The 27,053-nt window shown below is 33.8% G+C and overlaps 4 protein-coding genes and 1 non-coding gene across 5 annotated transcripts; 1 reads left to right on the top strand and 4 right to left on the bottom strand.

Annotated features, from left to right (window-relative positions):
• Nucleotides 1-1,067: 1,067 nt before the first annotated feature.
• Nucleotides 1,068-1,170, bottom strand: LOC142552414 (U6 spliceosomal RNA). Its single transcript, XR_012821747.1, has one exon. It is a non-coding gene; the product is annotated as a U6 spliceosomal RNA (small nuclear RNA).
• A 613-nt stretch (nucleotides 1,171-1,783) lies between these two features.
• Nucleotides 1,784-6,129, bottom strand: LOC142551793 (importin subunit alpha-9-like). The gene is made up of 11 exons (XM_075661194.1): nucleotides 5,821-6,129; nucleotides 5,178-5,400; nucleotides 4,887-5,040; nucleotides 4,650-4,752; nucleotides 4,081-4,265; nucleotides 3,761-3,840; nucleotides 3,257-3,407; nucleotides 2,828-2,909; nucleotides 2,672-2,730; nucleotides 2,279-2,584; nucleotides 1,784-2,105 (listed from the first exon to the last, which is right to left on the bottom strand). Exons 1-11 carry the CDS (start codon nucleotides 5,870-5,872, stop codon nucleotides 1,941-1,943), a joined length of 1,560 nt encoding a protein of 519 aa, XP_075517309.1. The 5' UTR covers nucleotides 5,873-6,129; the 3' UTR covers nucleotides 1,784-1,940.
• Nucleotides 6,130-9,337: 3,208 nt separating this feature from the next.
• LOC142550765 (uncharacterized) lies at nucleotides 9,338-10,147 on the top strand. Its single transcript, XM_075659828.1, has one exon. It carries the CDS (start codon nucleotides 9,338-9,340, stop codon nucleotides 10,145-10,147), a length of 810 nt encoding a protein of 269 aa, XP_075515943.1.
• A 1,082-nt stretch (nucleotides 10,148-11,229) lies between these two features.
• On the bottom strand, nucleotides 11,230-13,909 carry LOC142551792 (L-type lectin-domain containing receptor kinase VIII.1-like). The gene has a single exon (XM_075661193.1). It carries the CDS (start codon nucleotides 13,555-13,557, stop codon nucleotides 11,386-11,388), a length of 2,172 nt encoding a protein of 723 aa, XP_075517308.1. The 5' UTR covers nucleotides 13,558-13,909; the 3' UTR covers nucleotides 11,230-11,385.
• Nucleotides 13,910-19,958: 6,049 nt separating this feature from the next.
• Nucleotides 19,959-21,717, bottom strand: LOC142550970 (peroxidase 21). Its single transcript, XM_075660026.1, has 5 exons — nucleotides 21,585-21,717; nucleotides 21,335-21,483; nucleotides 20,966-21,154; nucleotides 20,614-20,779; nucleotides 19,959-20,532 (listed from the first exon to the last, which is right to left on the bottom strand). The coding sequence occupies exons 1-5, from the start codon at nucleotides 21,661-21,663 to the stop codon at nucleotides 20,126-20,128; spliced, it is 990 nt and encodes a 329-aa protein (XP_075516141.1). The 5' UTR covers nucleotides 21,664-21,717; the 3' UTR covers nucleotides 19,959-20,125.
• Nucleotides 21,718-27,053: the final 5,336 nt, after the last annotated feature.

The following is a 27,053-nucleotide window of genomic DNA, read 5'->3' as shown; positions in this document are numbered from 1 at the left end:
TTCCTTCTCATATGAGATGTCGGCATTTCCCGTATTAGCATTTTAGCATAGGACATGATCTGCTTTAATACACGAATGATAGATAAGATAAGATGAGAATTGAGATTGAACTCCACGTCATTTTGTCGGTAATGTTAAGAATATGACTATAATAATCTTAACGGCATCTCAGCTATTTGTCCAAATTTCCGAGAAATAGTTCTTTTGCATGAGTAATTAACCGTTGTATTTTCACGGGTCGCCATCGTTCAGTATATATGGGCTCTTGTTTGATGACGATGTAAAAATATGATTTCAATTATTTTTGCGCTTTTAGATTTAACTACCGATAACGTAAATACTCTCTCCAAGTGTTCTTATAAAATAGCATTATAAAATATATATGTTAACAAAAAGAACCTGACCATCGAACCACTAAACACATATCAACAAACTATAGGACATAACATACCTTCATTCTCAGAACTACTGATTAGAAGCTCAATTGTGTTATTGAATTCAATCCATTCGGTGATCGGAACCACTCTCTCCCATATCCGATCTTCCTATCATTCTCTACATCACCTACGACCATCAAATTACAAAAGGGAATCGATGTTTTATCATATTATCTATTAAGAGTCCCAAGAAGAATCATTTATCAAACTTCTTTATCCATCTTCTCGATAGTAAAATAGTTTGTCGGAGTAGCTCTGATATTACAAAGTAACAGACTTGACTGAAAAAAAGTAGATAACTCGTATCACATAGTTCATGGAGTGTATTAATTTTCAGGAAACGCGTGAGTGCTAAAGATTTCGTGGATCTGACAAGCACATTGAACAAACGAGATAATCAGCAGCACAGAACAAAGCAACAACAACGTCCGAAAATGGCAATAAGATCTGAAAATGCTATAATCATTCATTGCAATGGTGATATAATCAAATAAATCTCTTCGCCTCAGGACTTTGAACAGCAGAGAAAATGTTAAAGTTCGCAGACAACAGGGATATTAACACGGCAGATGAAGAAAGAGACAGTAACATAAGGAATTAGGGCTAATTTCTTATGGAAAATTGGGGAAAAAAAATTTGGACCATTTCTCGATTTATGCGTGTCATCCTTGCGCAGGGGCCATGCTAATCTTCTCTGTATCGTTCCAATTTTATCGGATGTCCCCGAAGGGACGAACTATATCCACTAGCAAACCATATATAAAGACATTAGAATTTATATGTTTTTAAAATGTGGGAATCGGGTGAGCGCTTCGTTTATTTCGGATCACGGAACCCGGCTCACTTTGGTAGCCCAGCAACTTGGATCCATTACTCCAGTCCAACGGTGTATTAATTTGTAGCAAAAACTCCATCAATTTTCATTTTTTCACCCTGTACATTAATTTAATTTCATTTTTCAAAATTCTTTGGCTCTCTCGATAACACAGATTTTCCTTTTTTGACAATTTTTTTTTCGGGTTTTTAAGTAGAACCTTTGATTAAATATTATTGTTTTTATGTTTACTTTTAACAGTAAAATTATTGAAGATACACGAGTATACAAGTACGAGCAATTTTCTATGTTATAAATAACGATAAGTTAAATTTTAAAATCTTAAACATTTAAGGGTGAATTTCAGAAGGAGTTTTGACATTCCGGATAAATGTTAAAAAAAATTTTAAATAGAAATAAAATTAAAAAAAAAACCAGAAATTCTTGTTTTTAAACAAAATTCTTTTTAAAACAGTTTTCAAACCGAACAATATTTTTTTAAAAAAATAATAAGTGTTTTTTTGTTGTTGACTTTTCCAGAAACTCTAAATTAAAACATTACAAACAAATAAGGTAGACCAACATATCCAACTCACGTATCTAAACATTACAATTACAACAATATAAAAGACGGGGGACCAAAAAAATTAGAGCAAAATGCTATCGATTTGTTCTGGAAAAACCGTTTATTAATCATCGAGCCCGTAGTCCTCGCCGAAGTACTTATCAACTAGCTCGTTCGCCATGTTTCTTATATCTTCGTTCTCGTGAAACTGGTATCTCTCCATGGCATCAATACCATCTTCTGCTTCAACAAGTTTCGGACCTTCGCCATTTGGCATTCCTCTTAGAACCTGTAGGAATGAAGCCACTAAAATGATTAATGAAGAGTCCATTTTGTTTTGGGACGTAATGTTCCCTACTCGCCAGTTACTAGCCAGACCTTCTTTCTTGTTTAATGGAATAATTTTTAGTACGGTAATTCTGTGCAACAATATCAGTCTTCTTGTTTGAAAGATTTGCTTACCAGTTCCATGAACTGAAGGCCGACTCTTGCAGCTTCGATATCTGCAGATCTTACCAAGTCCACGAAACCAGGGACTATTCCTCTTCTGACAAGAGAAACTAAATGGTCAAGAATCAGTGAAGGCCTTGCTGATCCTTCTGCAGGGGCAACACAGAGGTTGCCTAGAACATATGCCGCTTCCTTTCTTATGTCAAATGGTGCAGTTGACAGAAGATGAATCAATAAAGGAACAGCTTCACTTGAATGTATTAATTTCTTATGCTCGACAGAGCCAGCAGCTATATTAGAAAGTGCCCAAGAAGATTCCTACATATTATGGAGTGTGTAACAAAATGGTAGAACAATACAACGATATAAAATAATATAACAAGTAAAAGACATCAAATATCATGCCTTTTTCAGGACTCTGTGTTCGCTTCTCAAACATTTGACCAGTGCTTGAATTGCATTTACTGCAAAACATTGAAAAATATTAACAAACTTATGCCAAATGGCGTTTGCCATATGGATCACAACAAATAGCATTGAAAAAATACATGTAACTTTAACCTGTGGTCTCATGGTTAGCAAAAAGGACATTATTGGTTAAGCATGAATCAGCAGCCACTAGATTTCCAAAACTCCGCAGAACCTACACAGACAGAAGTCATGACAAGATGATGGTGACAAAAACAATACAATTTTCACTGCATTAGACAAGCCTTAATCTACAACGTACTACCACTTTTTAGGATAATAATAATACATGGTGGAAAATAAAATATTATTGCATTCCTCTAACACAGAAAAGTTATACTATGTTCAACTCTAATATCCACAAATAAACTCCCGAGAAATGAAACCCAAATGACTAATAGGAGTTGATTTACCACCAATCGTGCAATATTTAGCAGATAAAAGCTTCTTGGACTTAGTTATCAAGGATATTATTTATCAAGTCTTATAAAACTATAATCAACAATTTATAATGCTTGTTACCGGGATAAGAAGTTGCAAACTATTTGACGATGCCAGTCTATCCACAAGAATTTGTAGCAGATCGCTCTTTGTTAAAATATTGGTCGCAACATTAGAGAGGGCAGTGAGATACACGACAACCCATGCCACTTCGGTCGCCAGTTCTTCGTCCCTAATAAAAAAATCAAGTTGGATACACAAAATTGAGACAATTATGTGACTGTGTTGTTTAAGTCTCGACCACAAATAAAGATTTAACAAGCAGAAGATTGTGAGATTTATAAAATCATATAATCAGAAATGTGTATGATATTTGCTTCTCCATAGTGCATTAAAGTATCAACTATAGTTCTCATCCATCATTTTCAATAATTTACCTTTCTGCTCAAAGTAAACTACTCAGAAATTATGCAACATCGATTTTACAAACCAACGTCCCAGTACTCAAATTAAGGCACCAGGACATTTTCATATTTAGCTCTATGCATTGATTAAGAGTACTTTGAATACTGAGAAATTACTTACGCCTTCTTCAAGTGCCGAAGAATTGAGCCAAGTACCCCATCAATTCTTATCGTCTCCGTGGCAGCTTTAGAATCAGGTCCCTGCATCCATAAATACCACATCCCAGAAAGAATATTTGATTGAAAAAAATTTACTATTGTGTGATTATATGATTCGAGAATTATTAGAGGTCCATAAGATGCACAAACAAATAAGTGCATTCCGTAAGAAATTATGCAGCACAAACTCTTGGAAAAAGGAATCAGTTGAATGATAACAACCCATGAATATAAAAAGCAAATGCTTTAATATCCCCTTTGATCAGTACACACATTCACTACCTTGATTAAGTTAGATAACGCCCATGCAGCCGTTCTCACAGTTGATCCCTTGTTTGATAGCATCATTCTTGCAAGAGGTGGTAAAGCTCCTTGTGAAAGCAATACATTTCTCAGCTCCTCTCCTTCCCCCGCAACATTTCCCAATGCCCAGGCACATTGCTCTGCAACAGCCAGTGCACTCTTTTCTGCGAAATGAAAATTCAAATTACTTCAGTTTTACGTGACTTATCACAATTTCCCACAGTTATCGAGTTATTTAAAAAAAATAGTTTAAGGAAACCATATCAGATACCACAATTTCCTTTTATGGGCTGATTAATATGCGATGGTGAGGAAGAGGTCAAGTAATGTAATCCAATTTCCACTTTCTCCTCTTCTTGGATTAGTAAGATCAAGGATCATAATGATCCAGAAAAAATGACTATTTACCAACACTGAGACTGTTTCAGGCAGTAAATTGTTAATAGTGGTCCTGTAAAGTTCTATTAAACAATTTATAGAACACCACTCAAAGAAAGAACTTAAAGAAAATATGCTGACAAATAATATAAACATCCAAGACCACTAACCTCCCAAGTGGGCAATAAGTAATGGTAATGCAGGCAACAGGGCTTTTGTTTCTTCTGGTTTTCCAGCTGCTATATTTGTCAGACACCAAGCAGCCTCGAGCAGCTAAGATATTGAAGTCCATTACACAAATAAGAAAGATATTGAGTTGGATTCCAGTAAACATCAGGCACGAAGAAGAAACAAGCAGAATCCTTCGCAGCAAAAAAAAAAAGCCGATATGTATACACTCATCGAACCTGTTCATCAGCTGAGCCAAATGAAACGCACTGAACCAGAGTAGGCAAAGCTCCAGCTTCAAGAGAAGCTTTAACCGGAGGAAATTCAGATCTTGACAACAACCGTCTCAACTCACGAAGTGCATTAACTCTTTTCTGTGTGGCACCTTTTCCCCTAACAGGCAGACGACACTACGTAAAGCATGATTCTTTGTTTTTTGACACAATTCTGTCTCACTTTTGACGCTATTCCAGAGCAGTAAGAAAGAATGTAGACACATTCTAAAGGCGAATACAGTTAACTAGGCTTACTGATACGTAACAGCGTGCTTCAAATCTTCTACCGCTTTTAGAGTCTGAGCTTCCAGAAGCGATTGTTCTCCATCCATCATCATGTTGTCATCGACAGGAACATCATTATCACCATCACTAACTCCGATTCTGCATAAACGTTTTGCACGCATCAATGCTTCTCTTCTCTCCTTTCCCACAATAATCGCTTGATCCCGTCTCTTCTGTGCCGCAACACTTCCCACTATAACAACCAGCAGATACAAGTGCATATAACAAAACAATGTACACGTGATATTAAAAATAAACTTGACAAAACCAAGGAAGTCATAATCTTGCGAACTTCGGGCTACAAAAAAACTCAAGGAAAAGAATACACAGTAAAACTCTCTCCAACCCACTACATTTGGTTAAAAGAACAAGCCAATACATCTTCAAAGCTTAATATCATATAAACTAGAGCATTTCCAGCCTGTTTCTCATATTTTTGAAGTGACTACATAAGCAGTAAAACATCAACTGGATTCCCTCATGTGGAATTGCGCACCATATTCCTCCAACACCAAAAGAAAGCCCAACTTCCAAACAAAATAAATCCCGAAATACTTCGCATATTAGCACAAAGGACACACATGCTGCCAGAGAAAAGAGGGAGAGGGTTCACCTGATCCCTTCATAGGATCCCTTTTATGAGGCTTGAAGGCTTCATCTGCCATTTTCGCTACTCACAAATCACAACTATCAGCCTATGACTTGGTAATTTTCTGCGTATCCAAGGAGAGAACGCATGGTTGCTCGAAAAAAATCACGGAGGCTTCAATTGTGCTTTTGCATCAGAAAATTGGGATAATCGTCGGACCCCGCGTTCAATTTGACGACAGAAATGCCCGATCCTTGTTTGGCTTCACAGTAGTAACAAATTTGCTGTCCATGTCCGGTTTACGGCGGCTGGTGGAGCTCGATAGTAATTTTCGATTTTTTCATTAAAATTAAATAAAGATGGTATGAAAAAATGTTTGGTTTTTTATATTTAATTAAGTAATTCAATAATTTAAAACTTGATTTTGTACATATTTTTTTTAAAAAAAATCATAAAATACTATTTACATACATCATGTTCAAATACAATTATGGGAAGTTATATTTGAATCGACGCGATTAGATTAAGTTAGTATTAGCTTATAATTTAAAAAACGCGATTATGATATTTTTCTTTACAAGATTTAGTAAATTTGAAAAACAAATTCATAATTACTTTTTTTGAAAATTTACAAACATACATACCAAAGAGAGTGTTCAGTGTTTTGCGAAAGTTATAAGTTCACGCAAACAACTTGTAAATTGTTTTAGAACTTATAAAATTTGATTTTTTTAAAAAAAATTCAACTAAAATGTTTTAAAAGAAATTTGTGTCCACGCTACATTTTAGGAAACATAAGGTGATTAAGTCAAACTATTTATTACTTTGGATTTAGTTTATAGCTCATACGGTGACAAAAATGTCCGGTAAAAGCATATTTTATCGAGAAATATAATAAATGATGATTATAAATTTTTAAAAAGTTGCATTTGAACCAATGTATTTGTAACCAAGGATTTAAAATCTATTGGTTTGTCTGAACAGATTTATTCGACAAATAATTTCAAATCTCAAATAATTATTTTTTGCATCATTGTTAAGGATGACAACGAGGTGAGCAGGAACGGGTTTGCCCCAAATTCCATCGTCGCACTGGTCTCCACTTTTTCGAGTTCGTGAAATTCTCAAACACGTATTATATTGTTATTTAATATAAATATTATTATTTGTATCAAGATTATTTAATAATATTATTTCGAGGAGAGTTCGGGGATGAGAATAATATCATCATATCAACCCCGAACTATTTCGGAGATTTATTAAATCTCGAACCCGAACTCGAAAAAATCAAAGATCTATGTTCTCGTTTTGGGTTTTTCCTGCGGAACCCTGAACACATTGAAAATCGTCATCCCTAGTCATCATGGTGGATTTCATATCTATCATGACATAATTTCAAATTCCCCACTCAAATATCTCATCAAATTCAAATCTTTCAAGTCAAACACAACCAAAAGATATTATCACATTTATATTTTCTCTTAACAAACGTATAATGGCACATAACATTTAGCACATTATATAGACAAAAACTTGTGTGAGACGGTCTCATAGGTCGTATTTTGTGAGACGGATCTCTTACTTGGGTCATCCATGAAAAAATATTATTTTTTATGCTAAGAGTATTACTTTTTATTGTGAATATCGGTAGGGTTGACCTGTCTCACAAATAAAGATTCGTGAGACCATCCTCACAAGAGATCTCCTCCATTATATACGTAGAGTCAAAAACATTTAAAAAGAAACTAAATCGAAAATTATATGATACAAATAATCATATTTTTGGGTATCCCTTCACAAAATTTGCCAATTAAATGCAAAAAAGTGCTAAAGTTGAAACTTATAAAATCAAACGATTTGAATCATCATATCCAATCAAGCTGATGATTATTGATTGTATCATTTTCTTCTCCTTTGTTGTGCTCCCTAGAAGTTAGAAAGAGTTCCCCCGCTGTATACATTTGAAGATGTGGGTCAGTATCCGTACAGTGGCCCAATTACTCGGTCGAAAAATCAACAAACTTCAAAGTGCAGGCCCATTTGGGCTTTTGCTCATGTTGTATTTTTAGTACAAATATTTTATTGACCTGCAACCCAAGACAAAAAATACATCAAATATTAATTTAGTACTAACAAAAAAAGCACACGTGACACGTATATAAAACAACGACTATTACATATATTAATCATAAAGTCGATTCATAAAATTTTATTATAGTTTTTAATTATTATTTGAATTACGATCATGTAATTATATTAAATATGTAGTCTGTAGAGATAAATAGAATTTTTGAATTTTTACAACATATCAGATATTGTTGTTATCATTAAATTATATGAAAATAATTATTTATCTAAATGAATATAATATTTTAGTAAAAAATAATTGATGTCACAGATTCATACCAACAAATATTTCAGTCTTTCTGTATATTATAGATATTAACTCTCCTCAATCACCGATAATTTCATGAATTAACCAATTTAATAAATTAACGGTCAAAATTTTCACTACAACATACAAATTAATATAAAATAGCACATCAGGGTGCAAGTAAAAGAGAAATTATAAATACTAATAGCTATTTTTTTTAATAAAAAAATAAGTTATAATTATCGAAAAATTAATTAATATATTAATTAGTGGGGGAAAAAGCTGAAGGGAAAATAAATGAATAACATGGGGTCACGTACGAGAAAGTCGACCCAATAAATGACCAAACATGGTAGCACGTAATATAAAGCGTACCTGTGCTGCATTAACCTGAGAAAAGGAAAAAAAAATGTATTTTATTAATTGATGTTTGCGAACTAGTTTTTAAAAACAAATGTTACTTTTGAATTTTGATTAATAAATATATATTTTTTCTAAAGTATAAATATGCAAATCTCTTTTATTAATCAAACGTATGGGTTGACAACTTTAGGGTATAAATGATTTAAAATTAATATTTAATATTGATTTATCGAAAAAAACAAAGTACAAAATTACTAAATAAAATATGTTCAACAACTTACTTGATAGTTCATACTAACCGAACTGATTTAGAATTTTGTTGCTTGAATCAATGTATGTTAAGTAACATTGGTTATATATGTCTCGATATATACAGTAATATGGTCTTTATATCTAATTTTTTACGACATTTGAGTTCACAATTGTAAATTTTTTTTTAATGTACGTTGGGCAAAGCTCGAACTAACGCAATAATTTATAAAAAAATTTGGTTAAATAAATTACGTTAGACAATCTCGATATAACAAAGTCGCTCGATTATGATAATCAAATTTTTAACCATCAGACAACGCATTTATCTTTTTGAACACATTTTGGTTGTCGTTATATTAAAATAGTAATAACTCAACCACCGGGTACAGACTAAAACTTTCAAAGGTTGGAGCTGAGTCGGCGCTTGAACCAAGAGAATAGTGATCACAATATATAATCTTGGAGAGACAGAGTAAGCAAAATAACCAAGAACGAATTCTGGGCATTGGAGACTGTACAATTGCATGTCTTGTATTGATCCAGATGATAAAGATGAAAGCTTTATCATTGCCAATATCCAGTCCAAGCAGGGTGGAGAAGTTTACGCCTCCTCAGCCGTTGATGAGATTCTTGACCGGTAATGTGGTGAGCAGAAGCAGAGCCAGGTCGCGTGCGATCCCAATTTTCGGCAAGAAGAATGCTGCTGGATTGATTGATGAAACCACTCGAGAACCATCTTCTCCAAAAGTTACTTGCATTGGCCAAGTCAGGGCCCGCAGCGCTACCTCCGAGTCAGCCTTAAATCCACGCCACACCACCGGAAACCGCCGCCGCTGGTGGTGGTTGAAGAAACCCTTGTTTGGTTACAAACTCCCTTGCAGATTTCGCAGGTATAAGACCTTTCGCGGGCTCCTTTTCAGGTGGTTTCTGTGCTGTAGTAGGGCTGGTTACGGCAAGAAAGTGGATGCAAGAGAGGATTCTTTCGTGGTTGAATCGAATCCGAATTCTGATAAGAATGAGTATTTTGAAGCTAAGGTTCGAGAAATTGTGCCTGTAAATGCTTTATCATTGACTAGGTATAGGCCTGTTCCTCGCAGATCATCATATTTGGGAGGTAGAATTTGCGAGTCTACATCGGAATCATGTGAACTAGGAGAGCTTAAAACTGAAAATGAGCCGAAAACTCTGCAAAATTTTCAGGAAATATTTACAAATTTCAATCCTGAAATTAGTCACGAAAGTTGCAAAGAACTGGGAAATACAAAAAGTGTCGTTGAAGATTTGAATGGAATTTTTGGAGTTGCAACAGCCCATCCTTTACTGCTCAAAAGATGTAAATCAGGACCAGCGAGAACTGCTTGATCCGGGAACCGATTAATACTGTTTTGGAGATGATAAAAAAAATACTGATGTGTAATATGAGAGATGAAAAATAAATTAGTCCTATGATAAATAACTTATATATTGTAATTAATTATATGATGTATATATTGAGCGTGAGAATGTAAATAATTATATTTTTATCATCAACATCAAACTGTCGTTTATTACATTGTAAATTTATATTTTTGAGAAAGCAATTTTATTTTATTTTTTTAAAAAAAATGAGCTTGAAAGTCTGCGTCGTTAATCGTAATCAATTTCACACAATCGGAGAGCTGCGTGGGGAAAGCTCTCGGATTAAGCGAGAGCCGGTGATGATATTAAATATACTGCTTCTCAAGCAAGTCCATCTGATTTAAGCCCAAATTAAGACTGGAAATTGTAGGCCCAAGCCCAAATATCAATTTGATTAAATTTGTTGGGTATGCTTGCTTTATCATTTGTCCAAAGTAAATTCGGATCACAAATATTAAGATACATGAATGAACAAAGAAGGAGTTTTTATCCACAAGAAAATTATATTATCCTTTTCCCCCTCACTATTTATAAATATAATGCAATAATCAATAATAATAAAAAGATTATAGCTATATAACAACACAATTAATTATGTTGTGAAAGATTTCATCTTGCTTTCTTTGATCTAATATGATGACTTTCTCCTTTGTTACAGCAGAAAAAGTCAGGTTAAGAGTAAGAATATGGATTTTACAGAAGTTTTGTGATTGATAGGATTCTAAGAACAAAAATTGATCGTATTTATATATATGTCGTAAGGCACAAAGATTAGTGGACCTTTTTGATATTTAATTAAATAATTCAAACAAGGAATTTTCCAAAAAGATATTATTGTACCTTTCTTCTGCAAATCATATCACTTGCACAGTTGCACTTTACAATAACTCAAAAAGCTCTTTTGTTCGCTTTTGGCAAGAGTTGGGTTTTGATTTGTGAAAGCAACCACCAACCAACCTACAAACACACAAAATAAAACCCTATGCAAGAAAATGACTACCATTTTAGTTTCTTCTTTCCTGGCCTGATATTAGTTGGAAACGATGGAACACTTGAACCTTCAATTCTCAGAACATAGTACGTACATAGGATAAAAATGAAGTCAATAATGTTAGATAAAAAGTTTAAGTTAATTAATGTATATAAGTTAATGAATAGAAAGCTGAAACCGAATCCATCTACCCCGTCGGAGTTATCGGTGTTCATACCAAGTCTAGGCCATGACTGCTTCCACCACCGGTGAAACTAGTTTCAGATGAGGACGTGGAAATGGTGATCACCTCATTCAAATCAGTCACGCTATCTTGCAAGGTCATCAAAAGGTCGGATGTGCTAAAACTCAAAGTTGGCTTCGTTCTTGGTACAATGGGGACCTCGGCTTCACCCACCAGCATTTGAACCACAACCCTCATCGTAGGTCGAGCCATTGGGTCCGGGTGGGAACATGCAAGCCCTACCATTAGCACTCGTCTCATCACCTCCTCATCGTACTCGTTCCCAAGCCTTGGATCTAATGCCACCATCAACCTTCCTTCTCTGTGCAAACTCCACACCCATTCCACCAAATTACTGCTGACCCCAACTTTTCCTACCCCTATAACCTCTTTTTCAATAGGCCTTCGCCCACTTGCCACCTCTAGGACAACCGCTCCATAGCTAAAAACGTCAGTTTTCTCGGTTGCTCTGCCAGTTAACAAGTACTCCGGAGCCAAGTATCCCATTGTGCCTGCAGCCACGGTTGCATCCGGAGACTTGTCATGCTCAATCTGCCTAGCCAACCCAAAGTCTCCTAATCTTGCATTGAACCCTTCATCCAACATGATGTTACTGGCCTTGATATCCCTGTGAATCACTTGATTCTCACATTCTTGGTGCAAATAGGCCAAAGCCGAAGCCACACCGAGTAAAATCTTATGTCTATAAGGCCAAGGTAAAACCATTCTCGACTCAAACAATGCCTTGTCCAGACTCCCATTTGCCATCAAATCATAAACCAACAAAATTTCACCCTTCTCGTGGCACCAACCTTGAAGCCTAACAAGATTTCTATGCCTAAGTGTGCCAATGATCGACAACTCGGATAAAAACTCGGTCTTCCCCTGTCCCATGTGGCTACATCTCTTGACTGCCACAATGTCACCAGTGGCAGGCAATATACCTCTGTAAACAGTCCCAAATGCACCATGTCCAATAACCTTATTAGAATCGAACCCTTTCGTAGCAAGTTTTAGCTCCTTGTAGCTAAATTCCCTCGGCATTTTGATCACATCCGAAGCCAATATCTCGGGTGTTTTGACACCCTTGATTTTCTTGGAATAAACCCATATCAATGCTAACGCACAAAATACCAGGAAGAATGCCCCGGCGGTGACAACTCCGACTACTGCCCCTGGCCCATCCTTACATAGCTGGTTGTGGCATTTCCCACTATTCTTTTCCTTTTCTTGTACCGCTGCCGTGTCATTATGGTCTGATTCCACAGGCGCCAAAGAAGGTGGCGGCGGTTTGACTGTGTCAGCCGTTGGATTCATTAAATTAGCCGGCGGAGGGGGTGATCTCCCAGTCGGAAACACTGAGTTGTAACCGGTATTGTCATCGAAAAAAGAACTGAAACTCCACCACTCAATGCAGTGGATCTCCGTGCTTCCCTGGGTCGACCCGGAAAACCCGACAAACATGAAATCGTTCAGTATGTACTCGTTTAGATCAAAAGTGGAGGATATGATTGGTTCTTTAGGCTTCATGTTGGAATACGATACGTACACATTGATAATCCGGTTTGACCCGGAATACTCGACCCACGAGTTGACTAGATCGCCGCTCTTGAGATCGACGCCGATTTTTTCCAAATCACCAACTCGGGTTGAAATCATAGAGTTCAAATCCAGACCCACATGATTCCCGCTGATGTCCTTGAATTGAATGTCCATTAGGGTGTCGAATTCCACCGCCACGACGCCGTTTTGGGTGTTCTCCCGGTCCATGACACCGAGAAACCCGCCGGCATCCCCCACGAACTGATCATCAGGCGAAATGACGAAAGCCAACCCACCGCCGATGGAGGAGGGGTTCAGATTGGTAATAGAGAAAGAAAAGAAAGAGGAAAAGCTAGCCAGGTTCTGAGTTCCGGGACGACGAAATTTGACGGGATTGGAGTATAACACTTTCCCCGCGCCGGAGTTGGGGACGGTGAGATCTCGAGTGAGCCTCACGCTCCCATTGCTCAAATGCGCGTCACCGAGGAGCTTCAAGCTGGTGAGAGTCAGCGTCCCGAAGTCAAATTGTGTATCCGAGAAGGAATTTCCGGCGAGAAAGAGATACAAAAGCAAAATCTTTGCAACAATGGGACAAAACCCATATGAAAGAACCGACATGGCTAGATTTCAGGACAACTCCATCAAACAATTCTTGGCCTCGAAGCAGACAGAATTAGAGGATAATAAGGAGGAGAGTATTAAATCAAGGAAGCAATAAAGTCGGAGATCTTATGGAAACTTAACGAAACAACAATGTACAAGGAAAGAAACAAAGGAACAGTGGCGAGTGTGGACGATTGTGGGAGGAGAAAGGGAATCCAAAGAAGGATAGAAGAAGACATGTGGATGCCACGTGTCGGATTCCAACGGTAATATTTCCGCCCCTCCCCCCTGCCTACAATTGCGTAGTCGTGGAAAAAATGAACAAAATTCCTTTAGTATAGGAAGTGTTCCAGCGTTTTCAATGTTTTTTGTGACATGGAATCTGAGCTCCCTAGATTACGAGGTTGTACTTTTTTGGGTTCTTGGAAATATATCATACATTCGATTTTGATCCCAATTTAATCTCCCGAATTTTTTAATAACCGTAAAAAAAAAACATTCACTGAAATTACAAAGATCTTTTCTACCTCAAATTATACGTGGAAATGATTTAGATATGTGGACTTACACCCTCTTTCATAATCCCAACACCAATTGAGAAAAATTCCTTGGTTTACATCATGTGATTGGAAAGGGAAATAACGTTTCATTATTATTTGGATGGAACCAAATGGAGTGAACATCCAAGCGTATCATCCCTCCTTCTATCCATTCAGTTATTGTCCACTTAAGAATAAGAAAGAAAGAAAGAAAGAGAAGTGTGTGACGTAGCGGTCGCATGTCGGTGACTGCCAACAGCAACACAGCTATCATGTCACTTGCAAGAAAATCAATATGCAAGCATTCGTTTTTATAATATTACAAAAGAAAGACAAGAGACCTCGGTTTTTTTAAGAGTAAAACGCATTCATATTGACTAAATTATCAAATATTGAGTAGCAAGTACAGACAGACAATGTGGACATGAGTGAGCAACTTGATGGCTGGAAATATAATTACGAAATTTTAATAATATTTAAATAAATTAGAATATAACTAATAACATTAATTAATTGAAACGAACCTAACTACAAAATCGAAAATCATGACCATAGATGATATATGAATCGAATAAGTTATCTTATCCACGTGAAACACTTTTCAATATATTTCTTGGTTGATTTTGATAACTTAAAAACTCTTTGTCGTAGTTTGTTATAATATACACATAACCATTTTGGTATACTCAGTAAGTATATATATGATCGTCTTTAACATCTATTATGTTATTTAAAATTCTCATCTGGGATATGACATGCTCGTAGTTTACTTCCATATCAGGACGTTTTTTCGGTTTCTACATTGTTTTTATCCAGTAATCTTATTTTCCAAATATTTATATTATTGTTGAATGATTTTTCAGTTTTTGACAATCATTAACTATAACTCATAAGAATAAATATTATTTTTAGTTGTGATTGGTTTTTACTTGTGATTAAAAGTATGTATAACATATATATTCTTCAACAACATAACCAATGAATGGTGCTGTAATTTCTTCAAACATCGTGATATTTGTAATATCATTTTTATATATTTAGTATCAATATTATCAACATATAACTATAATTTTAATAAATTTTAAACAATTATTTCTCAATCTTGTGATACTTTTGTCCAACATCTTAAAAAAATGAGAGATTTAAAATGAGTTTATAATGGCTGACAATGGACTTCTATAGCAACTTGGTTAATCATTTTTGTAAAGCAAGGACGAATACGAAGTAGTTGCTATAGGGGCTCATTGTGCAGTCACGCATGTACGAACCCGGGCTCGGGGCATGACAGAATGGTATCAGAGCCGGTCATCGGCATGGAACACCGGGAAATAAGTGTTATGAAAGGCAAAGTGCTATGTGCATCGGAGCCACCTCTTGAACATGCGGGGCAAAGTGCTACATGACGGGAGCCACCTCTTGAACCTGTAGGAGCCACCTCTAGATTCTCGGCGCTGATGGATCGAGGGATCAGGCCGCGACGAGGACGTCGCGTTCTGAAGGGGGGGTGATTGTGATACCTTTGTCCCACATCTTAAAAATGAGAGATTTAAAATGAGTTTATAATTGCCTACAATGGACTTCTATAACAACTTGAGTTAATCATTTTCGTAAAGCGAGGACGAATACGAAGTAGTTGCTATAGAGGCCAATTATGCAGTCACGTAGGTACGAGCCCGGGCACGGGACGTGACACAATTAGTGTGAGAAAAAATTGAAAATCTTTTCAAATGACTATATCTTAGAACAGTGTCATCGTTTAATTTGACGCAATTCAGGAAAGTCATTTCGTTCGTCATTTTTTAGAAGATTTGGAACAATTATTGCGTGCATCATATCATGGGGATGATATATTTTCAATCTCATAAACAAAACAAATTTTATTCTATCAAGTTTACATTTTATTTTATAATATTTTATATATTGTAGGACCGAGCGCTTGCCGCTTTACCAAAAGCTATAGCTAGTAGTAATGGTGCAACTCAAATCTTTTAAACCGCACAGCAGCTCAAGCACCACGGTTCAATCGCTCTACCAAGCAGGGACAATTATTGCACCCAACAATCTTCCTCCCAATAATTGCACTCCTTGCAATCAATGAGAATCGAACCAGTGACCTTTGCTCTGTTACCAATTGCAATCGTTTTACCAAAAGCTATAGCTGGTAGTAATGTTGCAACTCAAATCTTTTAAACCGCACAGCAGCTCAAGCACCACTGTTCGATCGCTCTACCAAGCAGGGACAATTATTGCATTCAACATATATTGTGGAACGACATACAAAATTAATTATTGTATTTTAAAAATCTCGAGAAGGACGCGAATAACGTAATTAAGATATGTATATGAGATATCATTCAAATATATATATCAAAATATTTGTCTTATTCAATATCTCATCTAATAATACAATTGTTTAGATTTCATGAGCATCTTATAATAGACAAAATTAATTTGATGAAATATTGTATAATTCAAATTGAATTTCACTATTCGACTAAGTGAATTTTCTTTGGCGAGTAGTTCTCTATGTTACCATCATATATCTCATGAATTAGTTTGTTAGCCACCTCGAAATCTATCGAGATAATATTGGAAGAAATAAAGTGCAAACGGCTCAATGTCCCAATTTACTAAAAACGTACAAAATTGATCTATTGTGTCCACAAAACTTTAGAATTGTTCTCATACCATTAAAATAGAATGAGAATTATACACATTTTTTTCATGTATTTCTTTTTCTGAATGAAGAATTTTTTCTTTTTGTTTATTCTTTGAGAAATATTGATATTTTATAAGGCATCAATATGTTGCAAACCATGAAGTAGCAACATAATCACTATATAACCCTTAAAGATTTACACATACACTTTTTTAATTTATTCTTCATTGTGCTGCGTTCAAATTTAAATATGAATCATTCTTGATATTAATATTTTGCTTTAAATACGCCTTCACATATATATGTATATGTTTCATGTCACTTAGTTAAATATAATTTCAAATATCTAAAAAAATATGTTTGAATTATATCATATAGAAATAGGGACATAGTAATACGCAACATTATTTTTTTAATATGTTTTTTCATCCATTATGTTTGTCATAATTTTTTGTTCAAAATTTAATTCATTTCTTAACTACATGTATGAAGAACCAATAAATTAATTAATTCACAGAAATCATATATTACCCTCTTCATAAAACATAAGACCCAAAATATGTGGCTTTGATTGGTGTACTCTCATACATATTTTCATATAGACAACAAGACAAATAATAGAATATCAGAAAAATCAATTGCCGCCAACAATATTAAACAAAACGAATTTAAGAAATTCATGACACAAACAACCTCTATAAAAAAAAACAACTCAAAGTTCAAAAATAATTTATTTAGTACAATAACAAAGAAATTGAAGTATATACGAGCAACAAAAAGCATAAATCACTCTCAAATTAAATACTAACTCATATTATTCAAAATTTTTATAAATTTTTCAATATTTTTTTCAAATAAAGAGAAGGCCCCTTATTAATGTCATGGTTTCATAAATATTTTACTTTTTAAAAAAACACACAAAGGAAAAAATGGTGCCTCAAAATCATCATGAAAATCCTTTAATAAAACCTTAAGAAATAAAAATATAATACGAAGCCACACAATTTTCCTTAAAGCAAAGTAAAATATTAGACCGTTGACAAAATATATATGGCAACGACAAAACATATGTTAACTTGTGATACAATTAAAATTTAATCATTTAATTAGAACAAAATCGTATGCAAAAAATTTACTTGATATTGTATCTTTTAACAATTTATCTATGTTTGTCGTCCACCAGAGGGCTCATAGATCCCTAATTTTTTTAGTCCACCTATTAATTTCACAATAAATAATACTACAAAAATAATATAATCAAGCACATAAAAACTCAAATTCAAATATCTTCAATCAATTTAAATAAAAAATTTTGAATAGAGAATATAATAATGTTGTAAAATTTTGCATGCTGATTTATAGACAGAAGTCTGGAAATACATTTATCACAATAAATAAAAAAATATCATCTCTTTATATTTTGAGATATAAGCTAAAAATGAAGAAACATTTCATCGTTTTTAATATTTTCTAAGTCATTTCAAACTAAGTAATTTAAGCAAACTGAAAAAATGCATTATGTGTTTAAGAATTAACAAAATATCCCAAGGAAAAAAATTAAAAATAACCATTATTGTGGGATATATGGTTTTGTTTTATATTTTCTTTCGGTGAATAATCAAATCACATAAGGAATCCAAATACAACATGATCAATACAAACGACATATAACACCAAAATATGTAATGTTGTGTTAAAAAACATATCTCATGCAAGAACACAAAATGATCAAATGAAGCATATTATTTAATAATATTTATTTAGCAGCATATATAAAAAATTGACTAAATAGCTTAAAAACAGTGTTTGGAATAACTTACATACAAACATTTCATTCAATCAAATATCTCTATTGACACATAAAGAGTTTGAAAATATATTTATTCTAAATGAGAGAAAGAAATTTTATATAACCTTAATATTTATTAATAATGTATTTTTATTCAATCCGACTCATCTCCCTTCATTTGTCCGTTATTACCTACCATCAATATGGTAGATAATTTTCATGAATTTGATCGAAATGTATAAATTTTGTAATTAAAATTAAATTTAAATTAAATTAAAACAATAATCAGTTTGATTGAATTAAGTACACTATTAATGATCTTATAAAACTAACATAAAAAATGGCTTAAATAACATCATGAACATGACAAATTGTAAAAAAAAAAAAATGGTAAAATGGTAAGGTTACAAATGAAAATCATATATTTAATAGATAATATTTATTTAACCTCATATATCGAAAATTGACTAAATAACTTAAATGTTTATATTGAAATCACTTACATACAAATATTTTCTCTCAATCACATATATTTGTTGATACATAAGTAGTCTTAAAATATCTATATTGTAAATGGAAAGAAGATGTTTTATATGACTTTAATATTTTTAATTATTTAATAATTTTTTTCAATGTCACTCATCTACATTCGTCTTCCTATTATTACTTTAATGTTCGTAATATTAATAATTTTCTAATGTAAAATATTATGAGAGTGATTTTCTATTAATTTGATTTCATTGTATAAATTAAAGTAATTAAATTTAAATTTAAAAATAAAAGTAAAATTAAAATAATAAATAGTTTGATTGAGTTAAGTGCTTTATTAATAATCATATTAAACTAACGTAGAAAATAACTTAAAGAACATCATGATCATTATACAAATTATAAAACAAAAAAAAGTAAAATAGTAAGTTTGCAAAGTAAAATCAAAATAATAATTAATTTTATTGAGTTAAGTACACTATTAATTATCAAATTAATCTAATATGAAAAATGACAATAAACAAAACGGATAAAATAGTAAGTTTACAAATAAAAGTAACATATTTATAATAATAAAATAAAATAAAATAAATGGTAGTAATATTAGCAATTTTTTTAAATGTATAACATTATGATAAATTTATAAGTAAATTCAAAATAATAATTAATTTGATTGAGTTAAGTACAATATTAATTATCATATTAAACTAACATAAAAACTGACTTAAAGAACCCCATGAACATGACAAAATATAAACAAATGAAAGGGTAAAAAAGAAAAATCACAATTGAAAGTTAATTACACTATTAATTAACATATTAAACTAACATAAAAAATTAATTAAAAAACCAAATGAACATGACAAAATATAAAATAAATAAAAGGACAAAAAAGTAACCTCACAATTCAAACTCATATATTTATAATAGTAGTAGATAGTAGATACTAGGATAAACGTTTATATATTTAATTTAAAATCCCCAAATAAAATACAATGGACCTTTCGGCCCGACATGTAAGCCATCACCATTCATTAGTGGCCCAATAACATTAATATAGGTTTTGATATCAAATGGAAAAAGGACCAAAAAGAAAAACCAAAGTTTTCATTTACGATTAACATATCGACAATCAACTCTAATATCTCCTTCATCCCCTGTGATGGGATTATTTTCCGACAAAACAAGTAGAGCCCTTGAAAAATGCTCGTGGAAGTAGCCATTATCTGAAGCCATCTTCTCCACGAAGGGATACGTATTAGGATCCGAAACCAATTGTTGGTCAATGATCAATAATCCTTTGTGATTCAGAACATTCTTGTAGTACATGTTATCAAGGGTCATTGGGGTTATACGATCATTTCTTGCATACTCCACAGCCCTCGGATCCGGATCGGGAGATGGGCATCGCCCTTTGAGGTATACGGCATAGTTTGGATCCAATGTCGGGTCAATGGTTGGGTAAAGTCGATGGACGATGTTTGTGCAGTGAACTCGTCCTATCGAGTGTGCACCTATCAAGACATTGATTAAATTAACCAACAAGAATAAATAATCACATCAACTATCGATATATCCTTATTTCATTAATTTACCTAAAAGAGCGACTGTTCCTTCCGTGTCAACTCCAATTGATTGGAATCTTGAAAGAACCAAAGACATAGTATCGTTGTGATTAGGGACAAAGTTTTCAGTTTCTTCCACATAGCTTATCTTGCTATCTTTTCTCCCAGTCTTCATCTCAACATGTGGCCCTCCCAGCTATAATATATTATTCCAAAACAAAAAAGAAGTTATGGCCCATATCATATATAATAATAAAAAAAAGAATCAACTAAAAAGCATACTTAAATAGAAAATAAATTGAAAACTCTCATACAGAAATTTTATTTTTTATATCACTTGGAAAGTGATCACAATCAGTGGAAATGTCTTAATAAAGCTTACCAAAACGACACCATCTCTCGCTGAAAGAGCCACAATATCAGCACAAGAAACAGTGAGGGGGCATTGGGTTTCAAGTGCATCTTTGATTGTTTTGATGTACTTAAAATTCCTCATCCCAAAGTTTCTTGATGAAGTCTTCTCCGATTCTATACCATTTGCAGTGTCCAATAACAGCGACGCATCGCACGACTACATAAACAACAAGCGGTTAAGTCGATCATGGCCTATAGAGGGTAATATCTATTTGCCAGATACAACGACCCTGGCTAGGATCACGAGGTCCATATATTCAACCACAACCCCAAATACATTGTGGTCGTTGGATCTAGCTAGCACTAATAAAATTATAAAACCAAACGAAACGATGACCTTAACCATGCAATCATGGAATAGATTTCTAATCCACGAAACAGCTGTGTTTCCATGCTTATGGTACAATTTGGTGACTTCTTCCTTTATGATTTGTTCCGCCTTGGGGCAACTCTCCGAGTAGTAATTCAACTGCAGCTCGCCTTCGCCTTATTTTAAAAACGATTTAGTATAAAAGTAACATATATATCAGTTAGTGTAAACAAGGGATTAATTAATGTGAATAAAATAAGAAACGGAGACAAATTACCAGAACAAAACTGGAAGAGTAACGGTAACAGGAGAAGGATGACAGTTGAACTAAAATTACAGTTGCAATGGGAGGCCATGTTGGTTTAATTTATTTATGATATAGATAAGTTACGAAGGTTATTGTGCGTGTATGTGTATATATAGGCATTGTTTTTTGGTGGGGTGAGAGGCTGTTCCACTCAGCCACCTAGTCTGACCTTTCGGCTATTTTTATTTTTATTTTTTTTAAAAAAAACTAGCCAAACCTTAGTTTATGGGCACCCACCACTGCCATATCTTCAAGCACTAATTCTCGAGTACAAAAACAAACTGAATATTAAATCAGTCTTTTATTTTTCATAAACAAGATTATCTTCTTGGCAAAATGTAAGCCAAACTACAAGGAAACATCTCTTGACACGGAAAACAAAGTAATTGCCACGGAGTAAGATCAGAAAAACTAGCCATGCATGGCGGGCACCAGCCCTTTGTTCATTCTCAAACTTGTCTAGAGTGGGGGAAATTATAAAAGGACGAGTATCACTAGCTAAAAACACTCATCAAATGGGGTCGATACAACCAACATAGCATGAACCATATATATATATAACCAGAAATGTAGTTTGTCATCACAGTCACTTGCCCTAGCCAAAATATTGATTAGTAATTTAGTAGAGCAGTATACAAAATCAAATGGTTTCAGATGACAACCAAAAATTCGTAGTTTTTTCATGGTGCATTAATATCAATCGTTGACAATTGATAATCTAGGACCTAACTCAACCCCAAAAACTAGCTCAAGTAGGGAGGATTGTCCAAGACCATATATATAACTTCCAGGTATTTTATCCAACCGATGTGAGACAACTAACAATTGACAGAATAAGTCGTCGAGTTACAAACTTCATTTCTTTGGATTTATTCGGTTCCATTTTTCATCCAACTTTTATACCTTTGTACATGTTAAACACAACAATTTATGGTTACAAAATTTTGTAAATATTGCAAAGTCGTGCGCACAAAAAAAGTGAGTGGTTATTTGGAATATTTCCTTAATGGAGCTATGATGTACAATTTGACAAATTTTATGTTGGCGGTTGGTTAAATAAACAACAAAAGTGAGTATATGTGAAGTAAAGCATAAGTTTTATCCACCCATTCTCCATTACCTTTTCTTCGCTGAAACTTTTTAAGTTGTTAATTTAGAAAAATTTTGGGTACCCTAATTTCATTTGAAAATGTTAACAACTTTAAAGATCAAATTATATTTATAAAATTTATCGGATATCAAATATATCCTCACATAATATATCATGTCAATTAATGTTATTATTGTGATTATTTACAAAAATTAACTATTATATTATTTTTATAGTCTTGTGATCTTTTTGGTACACATTAACAAATTTAAGATTCATTATTTTATTTTATCCAAATATTTCAACAAGTTATTTTTAAAATAATATCTAAGAGCTTATAATTTTTTAAAACAGCTTATAAGATGTAAGAGCTTATAATTTGTTTTAAATAAATTTAGTCAAATACTGTATTAGAGTTAAATCAATTCATTTCAATTCTTGTAATTAAAAACACAAAAAAATCGTGAAACAGTCTTACGGATAAATTTTGTGAGACAGATAATGAAAAATATTATTTTTTATGTCAAAAGTATTACTTATTATTGTAAATATGAGCAGAGCTGACTCGTCTCGCGGATAAAGATTCGTGAGACCGTCAGAACTACTACATTCAAAATATATTATAAATAATAGTTTTTTACATTAATGAATATATATTTTCATCTTATTACTTCTTTATCTTCTCCATATTTTTATAATGTGAGACCTTGATGATTTTATTCCCAAAAATTATATTATGCGATCGAAAATTAGCCTTAACTAATTTTAGTTAAAGTAATTATAGAATTTCTTTTTTAATTTGAAATTATGCCTTGCTAAGTCCAAGCCAAATGAGCCTAGCAAAGAGGTGGGCCAGTGAGTGCTCCAAAACCTTGGGCCTCTCTTATAAATGACGAAGACGAGCCTGTTAACTATTAGCCCATATTGCGTACTTGAAGTCTGGCCCTCTTCATACTGACCCGTAATTATTTCAAGCCCAGGCCTTTTTAAAAGCTCGATAAATTTGTCCTCATCAGTTCCTCATTTTTCTTAATGAAAAAAGTTTTTATTAAATGGATAAAAAGTTAATACAAGAATAATTACATTGAGCATCTTAGAAGGGATACAAAATACATAACTAAAATCATTTACCTCTCTAAATTATTGTAGCACATTAATCGCCTTCGGTAGCAGCGAAGACATACAATTTTAATCTTCTGAATAGTATCTTCAACGCAAGTATTCTCATTCTCGAATATTGCCCGGTTTCGCGCGTTCCAAATATGATAAATAGTAGCAGCACACAACAATATCCACAACTTGTTAAGCATAGCCTTCCCACGGTAGACGTCTCTGAAGGCACGAAGGATTGCAGTAGCCAAACCCATCAATTTCTTCCTACCAACCCAATCACGAGTTGCATCCAAGATTTTTTTAGCTAAAGGGCATGAAAAAATAAATGGGTCATAGATTCAAACTCACCTTTGCAAAGCACACGATTTTTCTTCAACAAAATCAAGCCGATTTCGAGTGATGAATTTAGCATGCGCAAATAACCCAAAGACAAAACGGTGCTCAGAGAGTAGGAAAGATTGTGCCACCAGAGGTTTCCAAGGCCATTTACCAACTCTATTTATAAAGAATTCACACGCCTTGCGGACTCCTCCAATGCCATTGATCCAACAGTCCATGCAGGAAATTGTAGCATCCTACCTTCTTCATCTTGTTTAGCGTCATAATCATTCATCAATAATTTCAATTTTTTAAGCTCGTTTTTTGTACGCGGCTGCGTTTGGTTAATGAGATTAAGTAGGATAGATTATTTTATCATACTTTATCCAACGTTTGGTATGATTTTTATTTAACCAACTCAATCCCTTCTATAACTGATTAGGTTGTATTACGTGTGATTAAATAATACCTCCTTCCTATGTATGATTATTAATCCTTCCTCTATCTCTACTCTCTTTTCAATTTTACCCTTCCCTCCTTCACCGCTGTTGAACCACCTCGGCTACCGGACCGCCGCCGAACCGCCGCCGCCGTACCACCGTCGGACCGCTGTCGTCGGACACCATCGCACCGCCGTCAACGTACCACTGCCGGACCGTCGCCGGACCATCGCCGCCACCTCGGCTGCCGACCAACTCCATCGCCGGACCACCGTCGGAATGCCGGACCACCGCCGCCGGAGTGGAAGAAGAAAAAGAAAGAAGAAAGGACAATTTTGTCATTTCAAAAAAAATTCAAAATTATCCTACATTTAAAAATCTTACCAAACAGAATACTATTTTATACCATATGTTATATTTCTACGATAATCATTTTCTTTATCATTTACGTACTAATCATTAGTTTATTTTATCTCCGAACCTTTGATTCTCTCTGATCCTGAGATTAAGCTCATTATGCGTCTTCCTAGGTTTGCTCTGTTGAAAGTGAAGCCCAAATACATGAAACCCTTCTCTTCTTCAAGCTCAAGCTCCCCCAAGCTCTTGCAACTCATCGTCTTCTGCAATTTTTTCGTCGATAAATCGGGGTATACGGTGTTTCTTGATTCTTTTTGACCCAATCTTGTTTCCTGTGTAAAATCTTCACCGCCATGACTTCTTTGAATGCTGGAGATTTTCTCTTCAGATGATGAGCAAAAGAATAAAAAAAGCACACACAAAAACATCCGTGCTTAATTTGTTTCTTATCCAGAAATATCGTATCACTTACCTGCTGAGCAGTATTCAATATTACCGCAGACGATACAGGTGAAGTCTCTTCATATGAGATAACACAAGTGTGGGAGGTGTTTTTGGTTGAATAATCGGGTGATTTTGTGTGGGGCTGCATGTATGTTTTGGGGATTTCCTAGAGAAGGAATGAATAGGGTCGTGGAATCAGGATCATTATTCGGTGAAACCAGAGTACAAGCCCGTTGTTATTCACATCTTTCACATGCTCAATCACAAGCTTATCCGTAAAGACAAAAAGATTTTATAAGCGTGTGCGAAATATGTTGTTAATTTGTCTTCCTTTTCCACTGAATTGTGAAATTGCCACAGAACAATTGCAAGTATTACAAGTAGTGATGCATGTTTCGTTTGTTTTTTAAGGAACAAGTATATATATAAAATATATATATGTATTGATTGTGAGAGCTCCTAATATATTAAAATGAAATGAGATATGATCTACGAGGATCGAAAATTTATGTTATCTTTTATGAAATAAAATTTTTGATATCATTTTATAATATTTTAATTTATAGAATTAATAACGTGACGTGCCCCTATTACACTATATCTCTGTTCTTTTTACTTTCAGTGGGCCACTTAATTGAATCTGCCTGGTACAGAAAAACATGGGCTCGATTGTAGTTTACCTTGGGCCGAGAAAGGCCACGCGAATCCATTAAGAAAACTCATTTTCCTTCACATTAATTTTTAAATCATATATATATATATATATATATAATATGTATTTTTCCAACTTCTATTTAATCAATCGAAAGTGGTTATCGATTAGATTATATCCAGTCCGTTATCTCAAATTAAAAAAAAAATATTTATAATGTCTTAAAAAAATAAAAATATGAGCTATAAAATTTAAGATATGTTCGTTAATTTCCTCAATTAAATAAAAAGTAGGACAGATGCAAGAGGGATTTTATATCAGCAGACAAGTCTAGGCAAAGACACAATCATAGCCATGTTACGTTGGTTGCATCAGAGAGTGTACATTTATTTAATCCGAATTCAAGAATTGTTCAATATTAAAATGTAATAAAATATTGTCAAAAATTTTTTTTTGAAGAAAATATTCATACATTAGCGTATTTTTTCTGTCGTGAAAATTCTGACAGCCACTGTTCTGAATTATTGACTGATTGTAGAATTTAAATCTAAACAGATGCAGATAAATTAAATAAATGCCTCTTTTTTGACTCTTGTCTCCTAGAACCAATAAAACAAATGGACGTATATTTGAATTGATAGATTACGTGAATGTTTGGCTAGTGATTAAGTGTTCGATTCTTCTTAACAATATTTCATGGACGAGTATGTGAACCTCGTGATTTAACCAGTGCGCAAGGGAAAATAATGATTATAAGTTCCACTTTAAAAAACAAACAAGCATACACAAACAAAGGCAAAAACTTATATCAGACGATTTCAGGGGTCGTATTTTGTGAGACGGATATCTTATTGGGTCATCTATGAAAAAATATTACTTTTTATGTTAAAAATATTACTTTTTAATGTGAATATCGGTAGGGTTGACCAGTCTCATAAACATGTGACTGCAAGTTAATTGGTTGGAGATATTTATCCCACGAGTTGTCCTCTGATTAAATGTCCATAATGCGTAGAACATTAGTT

The sequence above is a fragment of the Primulina tabacum genome, chromosome 7, assembly GCF_025594145.1.
Source record: "Primulina tabacum isolate GXHZ01 chromosome 7, ASM2559414v2, whole genome shotgun sequence".
NCBI lineage: Eukaryota > Viridiplantae > Streptophyta > Magnoliopsida > Lamiales > Gesneriaceae > Primulina > Primulina tabacum.
Note: the sequence above shows the minus strand (reverse complement) of the source record. Positions and strands in the feature narration are given on the sequence as shown.